The sequence below is a fragment of the Gopherus evgoodei genome, chromosome 3 (assembly GCF_007399415.2).
Source record: "Gopherus evgoodei ecotype Sinaloan lineage chromosome 3, rGopEvg1_v1.p, whole genome shotgun sequence".
Lineage (NCBI taxonomy): Eukaryota > Metazoa > Chordata > Testudines > Testudinidae > Gopherus > Gopherus evgoodei.
Genome location: NC_044324.1, coordinates 116,030,434 through 116,049,504, shown reverse-complemented (window position 1 = coordinate 116,049,504; position 19,071 = coordinate 116,030,434). Strand labels below are relative to the sequence as shown.

Below are 19,071 nucleotides of genomic sequence, written 5' to 3'. Positions count from 1 at the left end.
ATCATGTTTCCGAATATAGCAATTATCAGATGCTTGAGAGGTACGTTGTGGGCACTTTCACACCTACCTATCTCTAGCTGTGCAATACTGTACCATAAGAAGAGGAGCGTATTTCTTCTTGACTCTAGCTAATGAAGAAGTTTAATAACCCATAAGATGTTATTCTAGCCAGTATAACTACAGATATTCTGCTGAAGTCATTTAAAGATTCAAACTTTTTCTGACTATCTCTAAGTAAGGTGCGTTTATAATATCTTATAGCTGTGAGAGTTTCACAGGTTCTTCTCTCTCTCGCTCTCTCACCTCTACAAGATGAGGTGCCACCAGGCTCCAGCAGCGCATGAGATGGAGCAATGGACGGGATTTACTCCGTACAATCCTGAGCATGGCATCTCCAAGACGAAACAAATGGAGTGCGCTTCTCCTGTCCTGGGTAGACTTTACTTCACCTGCAAGAAAAATAAGGTGCATTAAATAAATAAATGAGAAAATTAATTGTTATGACCAGAAGAGTAATTAACAGAAATTAGGCAGCTGCAGCATTTCATCTCTGCAGGTTTGGGTTCGAATGCACAAATTATTTGATTTTAATTACATACACATCAATACCAGTCCAGAAAGAAATTCAGCATAGCTAGCAGTCTGTGCTTGCAAAAAGCATAGGAATAGACTGAGAAAAGGACCTACGTTGTAGGAACAGCTTACACAGCTACGCAGCTCTGGCATCAAATAGTGTGGATTTTTTCAAATGCATTTTTAAAGTGTAAACACTTGGAGAAAATATAAAATAATAAATCAGTGATAATTAATAATAATGTTCAGTTCTGGCAAATATGCAGTCTAGGTGGGCAAGTGGTTTATGATTTATCCTGAGTACAATGAGTTGGCTTTAGAAGCCTCTGATAACATTTACAGGGAAGAGTATTAACTGCAATGTATTCATTTTCTTAGTAGTGGGAGGTTGTAAATTATCTTTACTGAGTTGAAGAACACAGGACAAAGAGAACTTAAAAATATACTCTGAATTTCCCCGACAGTACATATTCTTAATTACCCAACACTTTGAAAACCATCCTAATACGAAGAATTTCATCTCCCACTGCTCTCAAAATGTTAGGAAATTCACATTAGGAAGCTTACCTCTTTTTGACACTGAAAACAAATATTTAAGCAGCTAGGCAGCACTATTAAAGCTGCACTAGGCTAATTATTAGTGGCATGAATCTTTAAAATGGAATTACTACTAACATTTGTTGATTGAACACTGTGTACAGAACACAGAGGGAGACCGTTTATTAATAATAAAGTAATACATGCTGTTGAGTCCTGGAGAGAGAAGATGTATGAGCAGAAAATAACAAATTGAATGTCATTCTGGAACAATGCAAAGTAGCACAAAACACAATCTGAATTCACTCGGGGTGAAACTCACCCCTTTGGAGAGGGACAGTGCTAATCCTGTGCACCACTCAAGTCTCACTTAAATCTTGGTCCAAAGTTCTTTGAGTCAATAGAAAATTTTCTTTTTGATTAGGTCCTTATGCCCAGTCTGAAGACCTACGGGAGACTTAAAGTATTGCACAGGCCTTGTGCTACAGAGGGGTGGATTCCACACAGAGGGAGAAACCTGGAGAACATATCCCCCCTGCTTTATCTTGAGAGCCTTTGTTAGGTCCTGTCTACAACCCACTCATGGCTTATTACCAAGTATACCCTCTTAGTGACGTGTAACCTACACCTGCCATCTAGGTCACACCTGAATTTAGCCTATAGAAGTTACTAATTTGGAATCTTAAAGGACATTTAAAATGTATTATTGTTTATATTATAGTAGCACCCAGATGTCTGAGGCAGGATTAGTGCCCTGTTGTGCTAGGTGCTGTACCACAGAAGTTGAAAGCTCTCTTGGTCAGGGACTGTAGCTATCTTTTGAAAAGGCTTTGCAATTTCCCATCAGAGGGATTTCACACTGAACTCTGTATTTTATTTGAGCTATCTGTCCCTGGCATATTGTAGCAAAATAAACACAAAGTAAATCATGTAGGAAATGCAGAAAATATACAAGAAACCCCTGAATCCTCACGAGGCCTTTAGTAGATTTACCTGGCATTGCTAAGGAGTAATCAACTGTATCTGTGACTGAGTAGAAGAGCTGGGACTGAGAAGCTTTTTTGAGCTGGTATAGGAAGCCACCCAGTGCCATCAGGTTTAGCTTGTGAGCAGCATCTTCAAATAGCCTGTAAGCAAAAGTGTAGAGAATGTAACTTGAAAATGAGCCATGGAGGTTAAAGTTTCTACGTGCACTGAAGAACCTCAACTACCCTGCCAGTGTTAGCAGCAGATTAGTTTACATAGTGTTACTGAGTCCACTTTGATTCACCAGCTTTATTATTTTTTGGGGGAGGAAGAACAGGGGAGTCCAGCATTAACCAGAACTCTTTCTGGGGCTTTAACTGCAGCACAGACCATTCTTAATCCCACCTCAAAATACATCTAGTGGTTTAATGACAATAGCTAACAATCCAAAATATGACATGGGTCAGCTCTTCAGCTGAGGTGAATTGGCATAGCTCCATTAACTTCAGAGTTACACCAATTTGCACCATCTGAGGAGCAAGCCCCATATATATGTAATATAAATGAATTAATCTTACTTTGAGAAATTTGGGCTTAAATTTTCAGAGACGGGAGCCTAAAGTTCAGCACCTAGGCAGGCGGTGGTATTTTCAGCAAGACTGCACATCTAGAGTTCTCAGGGAGCTTCTGAATTTTCTGAATTAGGATTGTAGTTTAAAACTGTAAGCTGAACTTTATGTTAATGTAAAATTGGATTTTTAATTTATCTAATTTATTATGTATTTTTAAAAAGGAGATCACAACACTAATCTTGATTGATATCACAGTGAAATGCCATAACAGCAGAGTCAAAAACTGAGACAGTCAGGGCTTAACCTTGCTCTCATTCAATCAACAGAAAATCTCTCCTTCACTTGAATGAGACAGGATCAGGTGCCTGTTGAGGTCCACAGTGAAGTTACGTTATGAAAAATCACACCTATATAACTAAGCGCGCTATTAAGTGTTTGTATTATTCTGTAGTCCTGTGCACAGCGTTGCAATTCTGAAATAAAAAATGATGCAGCATACGAAATATGCTGCCCAGGAATTAACTATTTTTTGCCCATAATTTACAAATACATTCCTCTTGGGGATGGAGCCCAAGCATGGAAAATTTCAGCAAAAAAGAGATTTTAATTTTTTTAGCATGTTACAAGTATGAGAAAATAGGATGTGCTAATAGAAGTCTCAGCCCCACCTCAACTACAGCATTGGCTGCTGAGCAAATGGCATAAACATTTGTAAGGTCCAGAACTGGCAGCCTGTTCCCTTTACTTTATAGGAAGGCTCAGGAGAGATTTTGAGAAGCCAACATCAGGTTTCAGACATTGCCATCCATACCTGTCAGCCTGTGTGGAGAGGATGAGGACAGCCTTGGCGGCATTGCTTCCACTTAGCAGGCTGCCTCCACGAAAGTCGAAAGATCTGCCCTTGCTACCCTCCTTGATGAGGTCCTGGATGGAGACGGGCTGGATGACAGGATTGTTGCTCAGGGTGGTCTCCTGCTCAGGGGTCAGTTCCTGGAGAGAGTTTGTAGATGGATAATCCACCTGCAACCCTCCTGTGGCCTGCTGTGATTGGGTTATAGTGAGAGGGGGCTGAGATGCGCCATCGCTGAAATGGGTGTGCTCCAGAGTGCTGATGTATTCACACACCCTGAGAACAAATGGGACAAGATGGACTGTGAATCCCTAGAGTCAGTCACTATAGAACTGTTTGGTTCTGCACTGCACTTGCTCCTTAAAGGTAATCTGGAAACATCTGTAGAATAATGAAGTCCAATGTATTTGTTTTACTTGTCTCTAATAGTGTCTGTCACTGCAGCTAGTTTAATCATTTAGAAAACACATAGGGATGTAGGTCAATCACAATAAAGGGGAAGCATAAAAAAGAGTCCCACTGCCAGAAAATGGTAATGGAGACCCCTGGCAGGTGGTCACGTCTGCTTTGGTGCCAGCCTATCTGGTGCCAGGCAAGTGGAGGTTTGTTATCATGTCATGTGGCCTGGAATTTCTCTGAAGGGGATATTGCACTTATTTACAGTCTGAGGGGGAGACTTTCAGAAGTGCCTGCTGGGGTTTGTTGTCCCTAAATGCCTGGACTTCCAATAAATGACCTTAGAAAGGAAGGATAGCCTGGTGGATAGGGCACGCGCTGGAGACCTGGGTTCAGTTCCTTGCTCTGCCGCAGGCTTCCTATATGTCCCTGCACAAGGGGTGTTAGATGCCTTAATACCCCTTTGAGGATCTAGGCCTTAGTCCCCCTGTGCCTGCCCTGGTTCACAGCAGTGCTGTGAGGATCAATATATTAAGGATTGGAAAGCACTCAGATGGGTGTATCTAAGATTATCCTTAGGCCCTTTTAAAAATCTCCTCCCCTTTCACCCACTGAATTGCACTCAGTCTCCCAGGTCCACTATTTGCGTGTGGCGCTGGAGCACCTCCCAGAATGATAAAGTGAGTGCAGACAGATTTCTCTCTCGCTCTAGCTGACAGGAGCTCGGTTCTGTTAAAATAAATTTTCTGACCTAAAGCCGGTAGATTCCTGTACCTGAACACATGTGGCCAACAGTCTTGATTGTGACTTCCCATTTCCAGGCCCACACTGAGGATGGCGTCCATGCACAAAACATGAGCAGGGTGCAGGCAGACTCCCTGCACTTTCCCCATCTGTTCCAGCTTCTGCTCCATCTTCTGTTTCACTGTCCCATTAACAATAGAAGAACATGCATCACTTAAACAAACAAACATTTGTTCTCACAGATGGTGGGAATGGAGAGGATTACAGTACGAAAGAGATCTATATGAAGATGGCGTTTTAGGCAAAATATAAAAGCAAACACCTTTTTCGGATATACATGCTAAAAAAAAAATCCCTTTTTATTTGTGTGTGTGAGAGACTGTACTGCTCATGGAAGGCACTAAACTGACTCCATTACAGGTTCACATCTTCCTGTTATTCACAACAGACAAAGCATTGCAAGACACAGTGCAAGCTTCCCTCTACAGCTGGTTGGAATTATTGTTGACAATTTCTTTTCACTGAAGCTGAGATGCTTCATGGAGATGTATTAGATTTGACAAGTTTCATGACAGGAAGGTCTTTGAGGTCCCAGGTGGACTCCTGGGTCACTTGATAACAGAGACCCAAATTGAAAACCTGATCTTTTTGATCAGAAAACAGATTTTTCAACACCATTCCTTTTCACTGAAACACTGGAAAGGTCTGTGTTTGTATTAAGGTGGAACAAACACCAATTTTGAAATCTTGAAAGTGGTCGTGAAACAGAATGGTCATCCTCTAGCCAGCTCTACTTCCCCCATATTGATCATCCAATATGCCTCAAGTGTCATTTCCAGGGCTCTCTCTTCTAGGGGTCAGAGGGTTTTCACTCTCACACCTATTCAGTCTTTGGCCTCTGCTGACTGTCACTGACTGTCACTTAGGGCCAGTTGTGATAGCCATTTGTGTGTCATGAACTTTTATACAGTGGGAACTGGAATGAGGTCTCCAAATTCATTTCACTAAGGCCACCAACTAAACATGTGTGGTTGACAACTTTGAGTCACTAATGATCTGGATTTGCTTTGAAGCAGTAATCTAGATGTGACAAAAACGAGAAGTCCCGTGGCACCTTAAAGACTAACAGATTTATTTGGGCATAAGATTTCGTGGGGACTCCTCGTTGTTTTTGTGGATACAGACTAACATGGCTATCCCTCTGATACTAGAAGTGACCAACTTTTTATCCCGTTACATTTTTTCGGCTTCATCAAGCTTAACTTAATACACTTTAGAGAGAGGCAATTTTAAACATCTGAGAATATGTGATGGTAAAGGATGTATATGTAAATAAGCAAGCGGAGTGAATGTCATGAAAATAAGTAAGAATGAGCACATTTTGGTGTCCTTCTCAACTCATGGTAGTGTCAGATACGTAAGACGTAAGTTTTTATAAGTTGTTATTACTCAGGTGCCACTACGGCTGCATTTGTGTCACCAAACTTTAAAAGATGAAACTTTAAAATACAGTTTGAGTTTAATGGTGTTCAACTGAATTAGCAGAAGATTTATATAGGATAAAATGGAGAGTGAATTAATAACAAGGTCCTGGTGCAGTGAAGTCTGTGTGAGACTAATGGTTCCACCTGTAGATGTACTTCCCATATATTTGCATGGCAATGTAATGTGGCAGTGAAATCCCCATCCCTACATTTCCCATAACAAAATACCTTACAATGTCATTACTATAAGGAACATTAGATAATAAGGACTACTTGGCCAATAGTAGCTACCTTGAGTTATAGCATCACTGGGCTCTTGGGCGTCTCTTTCCTCCTTCTCTTCTTGAACACAGGAGGCAGCAGCCATTTGGGCAAGGGCAGATGCACAATTAGCAGCAACCCCTACAAAGAGGCACGACAGTTATTGTCTAATCAGCATTTTCATTTTGGATTTATGCAATCTTACCATCAGACAGCATCACAAACAGGGCTATTGACTTCTACACCAGCTTTACGGGGCTTTTCAGTTTGCTTCCCTCTTCCCCAAATTCCGCCCTCGTTAAGAACATTTACAATGCACTGGTCCATCCACTTACATGAATCCATCTAGGAATTCAGTCCATACTGATACCTAGAGCACAGCTCAGCCGGGCTGCCTTCCTCAGTCCATCCAGGCTCATACAAATGGAATCTCTCTCCTTCTGGTTCTGCTCCTTGACTCCTTCAGCTCCCAGGATGAATGCTAACCCTTTGGAGCTTCCTGCCATTCGACCAGTCAAAGGTGTGGATAAGGTATCAATCAAATTCTTCCAGCAACCGATCAGAAGGTATCGGGCAAAAGCAACACCTGGAGCAAGAAATGCATCCATCATTTTCCTGGAAAGTGAAATAGCTGCTTTGTCATTAGGGGGGAAACAGGCCCTGTTCCCTCTTTACTTGCTGGACCATCTGATGTTTTGACTAGTGCATAGGCTTTATTGACTTAGGCCACTTTACATTCTAAATGTTTGATCTTATGTTCTTGAATGTGTTTTACTTTATATGAAAACACAGTTAAACTATTTAAAGCCTGCTGCAGCATCAGCTGCGATTACAATACTTCGGTTAAATTAATCCATGATATAACTTCACTGGGCTTAGTCCCCTGTTTGTCTGAAGCCTTTGCACACTTGAATAAATTCCATGAGGTCCTACTGTATATTATAGGCTTACTAATGGTGGACACATACACGTACACAATATAGATTCACTACCTGCCACAACAGAATCATCGGTCTTCTGGTTCTGGGTGAGAGGAGATTGTGTTGATGCAGATGCCATCAGCTGCCCACCTATAGCACTGCTCCCCAAGCCATCAATGTCTGCCAGACCATAAACACACACACATATGGGGTCAGAAGAACATTTCATATTGAACCACTGCACTAAGAGAATTCCAGAATTTCCGATGGTATATTTTTAAGGGTCCGATTCTCAGTTATGTGTCTCTGGCAGTGTGAAGGGACCTTAACGAGGATGCAAAAGGGCCTCCAGGTAAATGAGAATTACCGTATATACTCGATCATAAGCCAGTTCATTTATAAGCCGACCCCCCAAGATGGATAAGTAAAAATAGAAAATGTTTATAACCCATTCATAAGCCGACCCTATAATTCAGGGGTCAGCAAACTTTGGTCCTGGGCCATCAGGATGAGCCGCTGCTGGGCCGAGATGGTTTGTCTACCTTGAGCATCTGCAGGGACAGAGGTAAACTTAAGTAAACAAAGTGTCCCGGCACACCAGCTGCTTACCCTGATGGGCCGGGACAGCAACTGGTAGGGAAATTTGGTGGGGGGGGGGAGAAGCTGGGAGTCAGGGGAGTAACCCCTGTGACTACCCCCCACATGACCCCAACCTTAGCCCGGGACCTCCTACATTCTCTCCCCATCCCAGCCCTTCCCACCTTGTCTGGGGAGGGCCAGGGGAGGATGTCTCTGGCCTGGCCGGAGCTGCTTCAGCAGGCTGGGCAGCGTGGTCACAGCCTGCTCCAGCAGGCCAGACTGGGCGGCATGGCCACAGCATGTTCCAGTGGGCTGCCCTGGGCAGCGCGGCCGCAGCATGTTCCAGCGCCCGGATGGCGCGGCCACAGCATGCTCTGGGGGGCGAGGCCAAGCGGCACAGCTGCAGCCTGCCAGCCCCCGAGCTGCAGTTGCTTTGGAGGCTGGGGGTGGGGAGAGCAGCCAGAAGTGGAAAGACTCTGGTCCCACCTCTTCCCTTCTGGCTCTGCTGGCTGTGCTGCCTCTCCTTGCTCCCTCTGTTGGGGGGAGGAGCTGGGTCCCACCTCTCCTCTATACCCATTCATAAGCCGACCCACTTCTCTGGTGCTTTCCTTTTTTACTAAAAAAAATTCTGCTTATGAATGAGTATATACGGTATATCCCTTAGTGTTCTCTTCAGTGCAATTTTAAATGATTCAAAGAGAAGTGCATCCATCACTTTCCTTGGTCCATAGTCCAGCAGACCTCACTGATAGGAAATTTTCTCTTGGTGTTAGTCACAGTTCAGAGTAAGCCACATCTTTGAGTCTGTTAGCCTCTCTAAGTGGGTGCTTGGGGTGCAGGCCCATCTGGATTTGGGTACTGCAAGCCTTCCCTTTGGGAGCTGTGCCCAGTGGGTAACACAGTGACCCAAAACAGCCTTTTCAAAACAAATTATTGTTTAATCTTAACAGTAGGAACAAAACGTAACCAGAGAAAAGGGTTTTTAACACAATGAAAGATGTACACGCATATCTATCTTACCTATAGGCTTAGGTAGGCCTAGTAGTTTAGCCCAGACACTCCAAACTTTAGGGATTGGGTTTCAGTCTGGTCCCCAGCAGTCTCTGCCTTTGGGGGCTGCCTTTTTATCCATCCCAAAGTTTTATGTTCCAGCCCTTCCCCCATTATTACAAGCTGGATAACTGAACTCAGCATTGCTGGAGGTAAAATATTAGAATGAATGACTCCTGTCTTTTGTGTACCTGTAAATGGGGCTCCCTGAAGTTACTGTTCTTTAATACAAGAAACCTCTACATGTATGAGCCCCGTGTAATCATACTGCACATAACACTGAAACAGAATGTAGAATATTGATAAAATATTACAGGCATCCCCACCTCCTTCAGAATATTCATCCTAAATTTTCTTTCTAGGGAAATTAAAGGGAGCACTGAAGTGTCTGTCAGAGGAGTCCTGGTCTTTTAGCTTCTTAGAGTTATGGCTCAGCAGTAGCATTTCAGCCTATCCCTGGCATAGTATCAATCTAAGTCAATGGGAGTTCAATCAGTGGAAAAAGTGCAGGCTCGGACTCCCAGCATTTATGCTTGTACAGAGCCCTGGGTATCCTGACATTACATTGCTGTGATATCATGAAACCAGTGACCTATGGCTGCTCCAAAAATCTGCCTGTGAAAATACAAATCTAGGATGTGTGCCCAGAACATGGAATACTCTTTTCAAAAGATTCCCCCCGAGAGACCTGCAGTGACAAAGGAGTTTGGTGCGTTGAATCACCCTGTTTCTAGGCAGTTACACAACTTCCTTTCCCATTCATCAGTATTTACCTACATGTGCTGGTCAAGTTTTAAAAGCCCCTTTGGCTTCTTTTCAAAAGTATACATTTTTTGAACAATAATGGCAGCTTGCTACTATGGAGGCAAATGCCTTGGAGTTCTGTAGAAGATAAAACTCTATAGAACACTGTGGGCCACATCTTCCCTCGTGTAAATTGAAATAGCTCCATTGACATCAATCAGTTATTAATAACCATTGATGAATGGAGCAGGAAGTTTTTTGGGACAGAACTGCCAAGGAGCAGCAATAACAACAGCAATAGTCAGAGCTTATATAGTGCTTTACAAAGGTGGTCAGTGTTATTGCCCCTATTTTACTGGTGGGGAAACTGAGGCAACAGGAGGGACGTGACTTGTTCAAGGTCACCCAGCAGGTCAATGGCAGAGCCAAGAGTAGAACTCAGGTCTCCTACAGTCCAGTCCAGTGCTTGATCCACTAGGGCATGTTCTTTATGTTCTGGACACCAATCCTATATTTTTGCTGACAGATTGTTGGGGCAGCAGTAGGTCATTGATTCCAAGATATCAAAATGAGAGGATAATTTCAGCATCTGCCGGAGACAATCCCTCAAGCTCAGTTACACCAGTTGGGGATCTGTCCCTATAATGTCTCTGATAAAGCTACAGAGCCACTTTCAACATGCTCTGATCATTCAAATCAGTTAGTGAACATTCCTATACAGCATGTTTCTACATTGCCCAGCACAACTGAGCCCTGATTCTGATTAGAAACATAAAACTAGCCATACTGGTTCAGACCAATGGTCCATCTAGCCCAGTACCCTATCTTCCAATGGAGACCAGTGCCACATGCTTCAGGAAGAAAGAACTGAACAGGGCAATTATTGAGTGATCCACGACCTGTCGTCCAGTCCCAACATCTGGCAGTCAGGGGCTTAGCCATCTTGGCTAATAGCAATTGATGGACTTAAGCTCCATGCTTATTTAATTTTTTTTAAACTCAGTTATAGTTTTGGCCTTCACAACATCCTCTGGCAATGAGTTTCACAAGTTGACTGTGCGTTATGTGAAGTGTAGTACTTCCTTTTGTTTGTTTTAAACCTGCTGCCATTTCATTGGGTGACACCTGTTCTTGTGTTCTGAAGAGGGGTAAACAGCACTTCCTTATTCACTCTCTCCACACTATTCATAATTTTATAGACCTCTATCATATCCTCCCTTAGCTGTCTCTTTTCCAAGATGAACAGTCACCGTCTTCTTAATCTCTATTAATATGGAAACCGTTCTATACCCTTAATCATTTTTGTTGCCCTTCTCTGTACCTCTTCCAATTCTAAGGTATCTTTTTTGAGATGGGCGATGAGAACTGGACATAATATTCAAGGTGTAGGCGTACCATGGATTTATATAGTAGCATTATGATATTTACTGTCTTGTTATCTATCCCTTTCTGAATGGTTCCTAACGTTCTGTTTGCTTTTTTGACTGCCATTGAACATTGAGCAGATGTTTTCAGAGAACCATCCACAATGACTACAAGATCCCTTTCTTGAGTGGTTACAGCTAATTTACACCCCATCATTTTGAATGTATCGTTGGAATTGTGTTTTCCAATGTTCATGACTTTGCATTGGGGCTTTTAGCACTGCCATAAAAACAAATAAAAGAAACACAAAGAATCCTTTCATAGTCTATTCAGTTTTTGGTCACACTGGCCATGGGGAATCAAGGTACTATCAGGTTGTTGTTTTTTAATTTGATCTAGGATTTCAATACAGAGTGTCTGATCCAGATTAAACCACCATATATATGTGCCATAACTGAATCCAATTTCTTCTCCACTGGCACTTTAGTAAGTGCCATATTTTAGCACTATGGCATGTTGATCTATAGGTAACTGAATGAAGCCTAATGTTCAAGTATTTAATATTTTAGGCATCTGCAGAATGCATTTAGAAGTTAATCTGTACTGACACAATCATAATACTGTGTTCATATGGCCATGGTAACATGATACTGACCAGTCAACATGGTGATGAGCGGAAGACAGTACTCCTCAGGGTTTCCCCAGTAACCAGCCTCTCCCAGGATGTTCCTTTCCAGTACCTGATGGTAGAGCTCCTCAACCCACGCTTGAGAGAATACCATCAGTACTCCACTGGCCTGAACCTGCTTCATAAACTCCTTCTGCAGAGAACAATTCAAATCCAAATGTAACATGACAGTCAGTCACCAGAGTGTAAGCCTCAGCCAGCAGATCTACTACTCTTCTCTGAATGCATCAGGCTGCTGAGGAAATGAGGAGGAAAAGGATGGGGGTATGGAGCTTCTGTAAGAGTAAGAACGGACCTAGGACTAGATCATGCCTGGCCCGTACACACCTGGACAACGGCAAGTGCGATGGTGCAAGGAGCTTTTCACTCTTTGTGACAGCTCATGTAGGAGACAGGCACAATTACAGTTCCTGTGGTGAGGGAATTGGTGGGACAGGTCCTTCAACACTCCTCCTGGGCTGTACAAGACCCAAAAAGGATGCGGGAGGCAGGCCATGGTCCAACACCCTCAACTTCAGCCTGTTGAGTAGGACCTGAGTGCAGGGAGACGTGATGACACCTGCTGCTCTCCATAGGCTCTGCACTAGCAACTAAGCCCTTAATGAGACAGGGCCCATTCCTGAAATCCTTTTTACAAAGGCCAAACTTCTAGTGACACACAAGGCCAAGTTCAGGCCTGGTGCAAGGGGTGCAACCCCAAAAGACTTCAGTGGAAATTCTGTAAGGACTGAATTATTATAATTGATAAAAACATATGGTAAATGCTAATAATGTTCAAGAATTAGTTTTGATAATCACTGGAATCAAAATACTCTTTGATATTACTGGTAAGGACTGTTTCTCCCCTCCTGCCCCAAATGATGTCAACTAGAGCTAGGTGAATTTATTTTGGTCAATAGTTTATTCATCAAAAAAAATGCATTTGGGGTGTGTGTAACAAAAATGATTTGCAAACTTAAGTCAAATTTAGTGAATAGTTTATAGTAGCTTCATGATTTGAAAGTATCAGGTTAGTTTCTCTGCCTACTCTCAAACGGTTGATAGGAAATGAACATATTTCAGCTGCTCCAAATAAAATAAAAACTGCATCGTTAGCCACCCACAGAAATTTTTACTTCTCACCATGGTTTGTTCTATATTCCTCACTTACCAGCAACACAGGTACTTGGGCAGGTTTCTTCCTGTAGTAGTCAGAGTTGGATAACTTCAGGTTGAGAAGAAGGGTGTAGTGTGAGACCATGTAGATACTGTCTGCATTCATCAGAGTCTGGAAGCTGAAATTGGGGTTCCCCTCAAATCCTGGTGAGAACATCATATCTAACGAAAAGGCAGAGTGTGAGCCCTCACACTTCAAACAGATTTTGCTCTGGAACAATCATAACTTAATTCTAGTAAAACACAGGCCTTTCAGTAGTAATGAATATAGACATATGTGTCTATCGTGAACATTTAATATAAACAATATTTTTCTCCATTCCTATCTTGAGTTTGATCTTGAATGGTGCTGAACACTCTGATTCTAGTCCAGCAAAGTCCTTAAGCATGTGCTTAACTTTAACCATATGACTAGTCAAGACTTCAAAAGGCCAACTGACATGTTTAACGTTAAGCACATGGTTAAATGCTTTGTGAAATCAGGAGCAAAGTGCTCAGCATCTTGGAGGATCAAGCCCCGTAACATCACTCTTTGACCTAAAATTACAGTTACAGGGAGAAATATTTGGTGCTAACGTGGCTGGAACTTGGCACACCTCAAATTGTCAGCAAATGCTGGACAGCTCATGTAAGTAGCACAAATAGATGCTTTTCAGATGTGCAAAGCACTCAACTCCACTTGCCTTCAACAGAAGCTGTAACAGCTCAGTACCTCTGAAAATCAGGTGCGATACGTATATGTAACTATATCTGATCGTTTTCATAATGGCATGATCCCTCCTTCTCAGGTAGATATTACACAGAGCTATACACGTTTTTCAGGGTTGGTTAGTTTGACTTACTGGTAGGAAAACATAAGTCAAGTAACTGGAATATTTATCTGAATCCTTGTTTTTATTTTTAAACTATAGATGGCCACAGTATTTTAGGGCCTTCACCTCTGTTGTTAAACTCCACTTATAGAATATTAATTGATTAAGGGATAATGATCATCCTAGAGGAGTATTTGATATGAAGCAAGAAACAGCTTCTGAGTTTGGTTAAATGTTTCAGCAAAGCTGAGTCGTCTGATAACTACCAAGTGGTTTATTGCAAGTATACTCCTCCCACCATAAAGATCATGCCTGTTCTTAGACAAGAAAAAAAAAGATACAATAAACGATAACATTAAAAAAAAACCACACACAGAAAAAAAAATAATGATTTTCTTGCCTCGTGAGGGTTTGAAAGTTCTGTGCTGCTGCCTCCTTGGACTTTCCATTGACGTCACTTTGGGGACGTGGATAAGGTGAATAACTGTTTGAGGGCGGATTTAGAAAGTGAATAATTGTTCACGAGTGGGTCTAAAAAAATGAATAACTCTTCAAGGGAGTGTATGTGGAAAAGGAGTGATGGGACTGGACATGTACTATGTCCACAAAGATTTCCATATTACTTGTGAGGGAGAAAATGTTTGATATTCCTGTGGTCACACCTGGGAGAAATCTTTATCTTGTCTTGTAATAGGCCCTAGTTTGGCAAAACACTTCACCATGTGCTTAACTTTAAGTCTATGAGTAGTCCCAACGATTGCAATGGAACTACCCATGTGTGTAAGTGCTTTGGTGGATTGAGACCATGATAATGAAACTCGCAGCTACAATATATCAATTTGCTACTTAAAGTCAGCTTATAAAAGATACATCAGATGCATGAAAGAAGAATAAGGCATTTAAGAAATATTTTAAAGAAAACATGGACTATCATCTTAGGCACAAAATTTTGCATATAAAATGCATACGAAATTGCACACCAAACCAATGTACACAATTACTGCAATTAAAAGAGCAATAATTTGCTAAATTAAAAATGAAAATGGCAAAATGTGCATGCAAATTAGGTATGCATTTTTGTGCCCAAAGTGTTTGAAAATCTGGCCCCCCAAGTTACCAATTCCTCTAAAACATGGGAAAGTGGCAGTTCCCTCACGTACATTTAATGGACTGAGCGGATGCTCAGCCTCTAAAAGGAACTAGCAGCTAATGTGTAGGCCTGCATTCAGGAACTATTTGCAAGGCATAAACACCATAAAACCCTGCCACTAACAGACTATGATAGATGACTGATAAGCTGTGCTAACTGTCCTACTTAATTATCCAAACAATGATGTCTAGTTTGTTAGAATTAACTCCTTGGTACTGTTCTGAAAATAGCTGTGTCTGTGTTTAAGGAATATTGATTACTAATTTTAATTATAAAAAGCTGCACCTATAACAAACTAACTCATTGTCTGGATGAGGACAACAATTCATTTAATTGTGTAGACAGGTCACAGAAGTCATACCACACAGATTTAATATTTTGTTTAAATCAAGATTGTGTGCCAAGAGCTTTCTGGTAATAAAGTATTAAATTATATTGTATAAACAAGCACCCAACTTAGTGCTATAAGTTTTCATTGTCACTGTTTTGATCCAGCAACAAATAGGGGAAGATTTTTCTGGGGGGAAAAAAAAGATTAAAATTGTAATTGTAAGATTTCCCAATGACATATTTCTGACTCTTACCTTTCCCGTATCTCTCTACCTGGCTGACTTTACATCTTTTTTTTCAAATCTCATCTGAAAACACATCAGTACTCCCTTCTCTATACCTCAAATTCAGGCTCTCAGCTGTTTTTCAATTCTATAATTGTTAAGTATTTTGGGACATAGCTGGTATGACACTATTGTAAATAATATTGTACTGCACTGACCCAGTGCATAATAATAAATATAAATGGAACAAAGTAGGTAGGATGGGGGTTCTCTGTGTTGAAACACAGATTTACTGAAAATTCACGTTAGCTTGTTAGCATCCACACTTAATGGATTTAACTGTATATACTGCAGCTATCGGTCAGATCTTTTGCTTAGTAACTGGGTTCTTTACAGAAGCTAAGCTTTCCATCTGTGACCGTCACAAAGAAAACAGCAACAGATCTTTTAAACACTGAATCATCAACTGAGACTTGCACACAGATGTTGAGAGGACACAACAACTTTCTTTGCTAATATGCAACCATGGATCCATGAAAATATTAGGATACTTCTTCCCATGTAAAAAACACCTGGGAGTGTCTTATGACTTGCTGAGTGGTTTTTGTTTGTTTGTTTAATATTTGGCCAAATCAGACTAGAAATAAGGTGAAATTTTTTAACAGTGCGAGTAATTAACTATTGTGATAGTTTAGCTATGGGTGTGGTGGATTCTCCAGGACTTGCAGTCTAATAAGTCAAGACTAGATAGCTTTCTAAACGAGATGCTATAGCTCAAACAGAAAGTATGGGCTTGATGCAGAAATTATTGGGTGAGGTTCTTTGGCCTGAGGATATATAATGTATCATTTCTGAGTTCATGTGTGCGACAGAATGAACGAATGAATAAATGAATGAAAAAGAAAGAGAGGACCAAGGGTACAGGTCGTTGTGGTAAAATCAGTTAAGAAAAAGAGAAATATATATTTTAATGAACATTTGCATGTTAGCTCATTGTCAGGATAAAGAAATCTCTTTACAAATAGAAAATATTTATACCAGCCTAAAGTATATTTTCAATAGAAAGAAATCAGCTTTCACTTGGTCACCTTTTGTTTAATTTGCAAAGATCAAACTCTCAAAGATCCTCACCCTGAAAAGTTAAGTGTAACTCATTTGACCTCTTTTAATGCCCGTGCCCCTTGACTATTTTGCACTTGCTGTGGGACGAGAGTGTGTTTAGGTGACATATAGAGTAATAATAGGAACAGATGCCCTTTTAAAAATGCACTACTGTGAGACTTTTGGCTTCTTCTGTGTGAGGTTTTGAATTGTTAATACTAATGCAGGTGCATTGCAAGCTATATTTAATCAGTTTTAAAATAGGAGATGGGTTCATGCCCCTTTTATCCCTATGCTAATATGAGATTCAAAGCTCTCCTTACTCAGAAGAGGTTGTTTTACCCCACTCTGCTCTTTTCATGTACAGTACAATATAATGGGAAACTTAGCTACCACATCAAAATTTATCTTCTCCTTTTATTGATTTTAGGGCCTGTCTACTAAAATCAATGGAGAGACTCCCATTGACTTCAGTAAACTTTGGAGAATTTTGTTTCACTCCAAAGAACAATAGTTTGTTTAAAGGAACATTTATATGCTTGATACACCATTAGCCTGCCTATTCTAGAAGTGTTTTATGATTACTTATTAGAAGAGAGGCTCTTCAAACATACTGCATGCTGACTGCATAGTAAATATCTGCTTTCAAACCTGAGCAGAAGGTCGAGGAAAAATTCTGGAGTGCTGAATCCACCTCCTCTACACTATGGAGTGTTATAAGCCGAGGAAGAAGCGCTTCAAGGGACTGGACAAACAGCTGGGCACTGTGCTGGTCTGCTTCTTGGTTCTTCAGTAATTTCAAAGAGAGAGCAGCTGTACATGAAGACTTATGACCTGGACAGTCCCTTGGGGTCTGCTCTTCTTCAGCCAGGGAACAGTTATCAGACCCTATGTCTGAGACATCTGACCTCCCAGAGTCTTTCTCTGCTGCCATGGAATATTGATCACATGAGTCAAATTCAGTCCTAGAAAGATCTTGGTCATCAACGCTGAAGTTACTTTCACTATATCTGGATCCATAGGACCGTGTCCTGCAGTCAACCGACAGGAAGTTAGTTATATCTGGATAAACGATGGTGTGACTCCTTTGAACCACATCTGGCTGCTCTATTGTTTCTGATTCTGGCTCTTTACACCCAATCTCTTTAAAGTCTTGGCCAGCTGGAGACTGCAGAGAGTTTTTTTGATCTTCGGGATTATCCTCTGGCGTAGTCTGCCCCATATCTCCCTCCAAAGTAGTTTGACCAGTATCTGTGGTAACACTAATGCTAATGTCAGGACTCTTCTCATTTCTCGATTCCCAGGGGGTATGTTCCGATGACAGGATGCGCCTTTGCCACCTAAAGTCAGCATCGTTGATCTCCATGGAGTCTCGGCTTGTCTCAGCCCCATCTTTCAATTCTTCCAGGCGTCGGAGTAGCAGGTGGACCTGTTCCTCATTAAGGCCTTTCCCTTGGCTTAGTTCATCTAATGCCCCGAGCAGGGCACAGACACAAGAAACGGAGGCATAACATGCTTCAATACCACCTTTTATGCAAGCTTCAGTCATCCCATCCATGATACTACAATTTCAAAATAAAAAAATAAATGAAGTTTATTCTAATTGATTAATCAGATTCCTAGAATAAGCTGATATTGCTAACATACATAATCAATTTTCATAATAAGCAGCATAGTGGAATAGTCTTACAAGACTGTTCATGGGAAATCACCACCTTGATGTTCCTTTAAAGGTGAACTTGAATTTAAAATAAATACTAAAAAATAAATATCCCCAAGTAATTAACTTAGATTTAAAAATGGCAAATCAGAAGCTCTAAAAACTAAAATTATGTAAAATGAGTCTCTCTTTTTAAGAGCACCCATACAAAATGATACCTTCTAACTCAACGGATCTGCTCTTCTTGTGTATTCAGAGCTACAACTGCCTATTGTAGGCCTTGATCTTGCAACACTCATGTATGTGCTTAACTAAGTTTGTGAGCAGCCCCATTAACATCTAATGGAACTACTCATGCTTAAAGTTAAGCATGTGCATAATTGTTTTCAGGATCAAGACCTAACGGCCAGATTTTCAAAAGGTATTTACGTGGATTTAGGATTTCAAAGGAGTTAGGTACCTAACCTGCTTTGGCATTTTAAGAAATTCCACTTGGTGGGACTATCTGTACCTTTAGTTACATAAACACCTTTGAAAATCGGGTCCTAAGAAACTAATTTTTACTACATTTTATTCCTCCTCCATTTTCACAGCTCTGTTCACTTAGCATTGCTAACTAGGAAGAACGTTTACATGGTTCTCATTTGTGTACGTTCCTGGTAGAGTGGTTTTACAGTAGATACTCAACTGTAACAAGTTTGTACACCTAAAAAGAGACGATGCTAAAGAAGGAAATAAAGCATACAGTTTGAGAAGATCCAGATGGGACTTCCTTTTCGAGATTGACCTCTTTCTGGATTCTGGTTCAGAGGAGCAGGGTCCTGCCAAATCACAGAGCCGTCGTGGGCTACCTAGTATCTAAAAGAAAAGAAAATACAAGTTACCCAAGAGTTATCTAAACAGTATGCCA

The 19,071-nt window shown here is 41.2% G+C and overlaps 1 protein-coding gene across 7 annotated transcripts in view; it reads right to left on the bottom strand.

Moving 5' to 3' along the window:
• ARFGEF3 (ARFGEF family member 3) overlaps positions 1–19,071 on the bottom strand; it is a 135,322-nt gene that overhangs the window by 35,426 nt on the left and 80,825 nt on the right. For 4 of the 7 annotated variants that reach the window (XM_030556411.1, XM_030556408.1, XM_030556409.1 and 1 more), the window contains exons 11-22: positions 18,907–19,019; positions 17,153–18,063; positions 14,097–14,180; positions 12,880–13,046; positions 11,697–11,862; positions 7,376–7,483; positions 6,754–6,969; positions 6,414–6,524; positions 4,669–4,819; positions 3,460–3,774; positions 2,104–2,237; positions 304–449 (exon numbers count right to left, since the gene is read on the bottom strand). In XM_030556411.1, coding sequence (XP_030412271.1) covers positions 304–449; positions 2,104–2,237; positions 3,460–3,774; positions 4,669–4,819; positions 6,414–6,524; positions 6,754–6,969; positions 7,376–7,483; positions 11,697–11,862; positions 12,880–13,046; positions 14,097–14,180; positions 17,153–18,063; positions 18,907–19,019 — 2,622 coding nt within the window. The remainder of the gene's footprint in view (positions 1–303; positions 450–2,103; positions 2,238–3,459; positions 3,775–4,668; positions 4,820–6,413; positions 6,525–6,753; positions 6,970–7,375; positions 7,484–11,696; positions 11,863–12,879; positions 13,047–14,096; positions 14,181–17,152; positions 18,064–18,906; positions 19,020–19,071) is intronic. The other 3 variants (XM_030556413.1, XM_030556412.1, XM_030556414.1) reach the window with 2 other exon arrangements.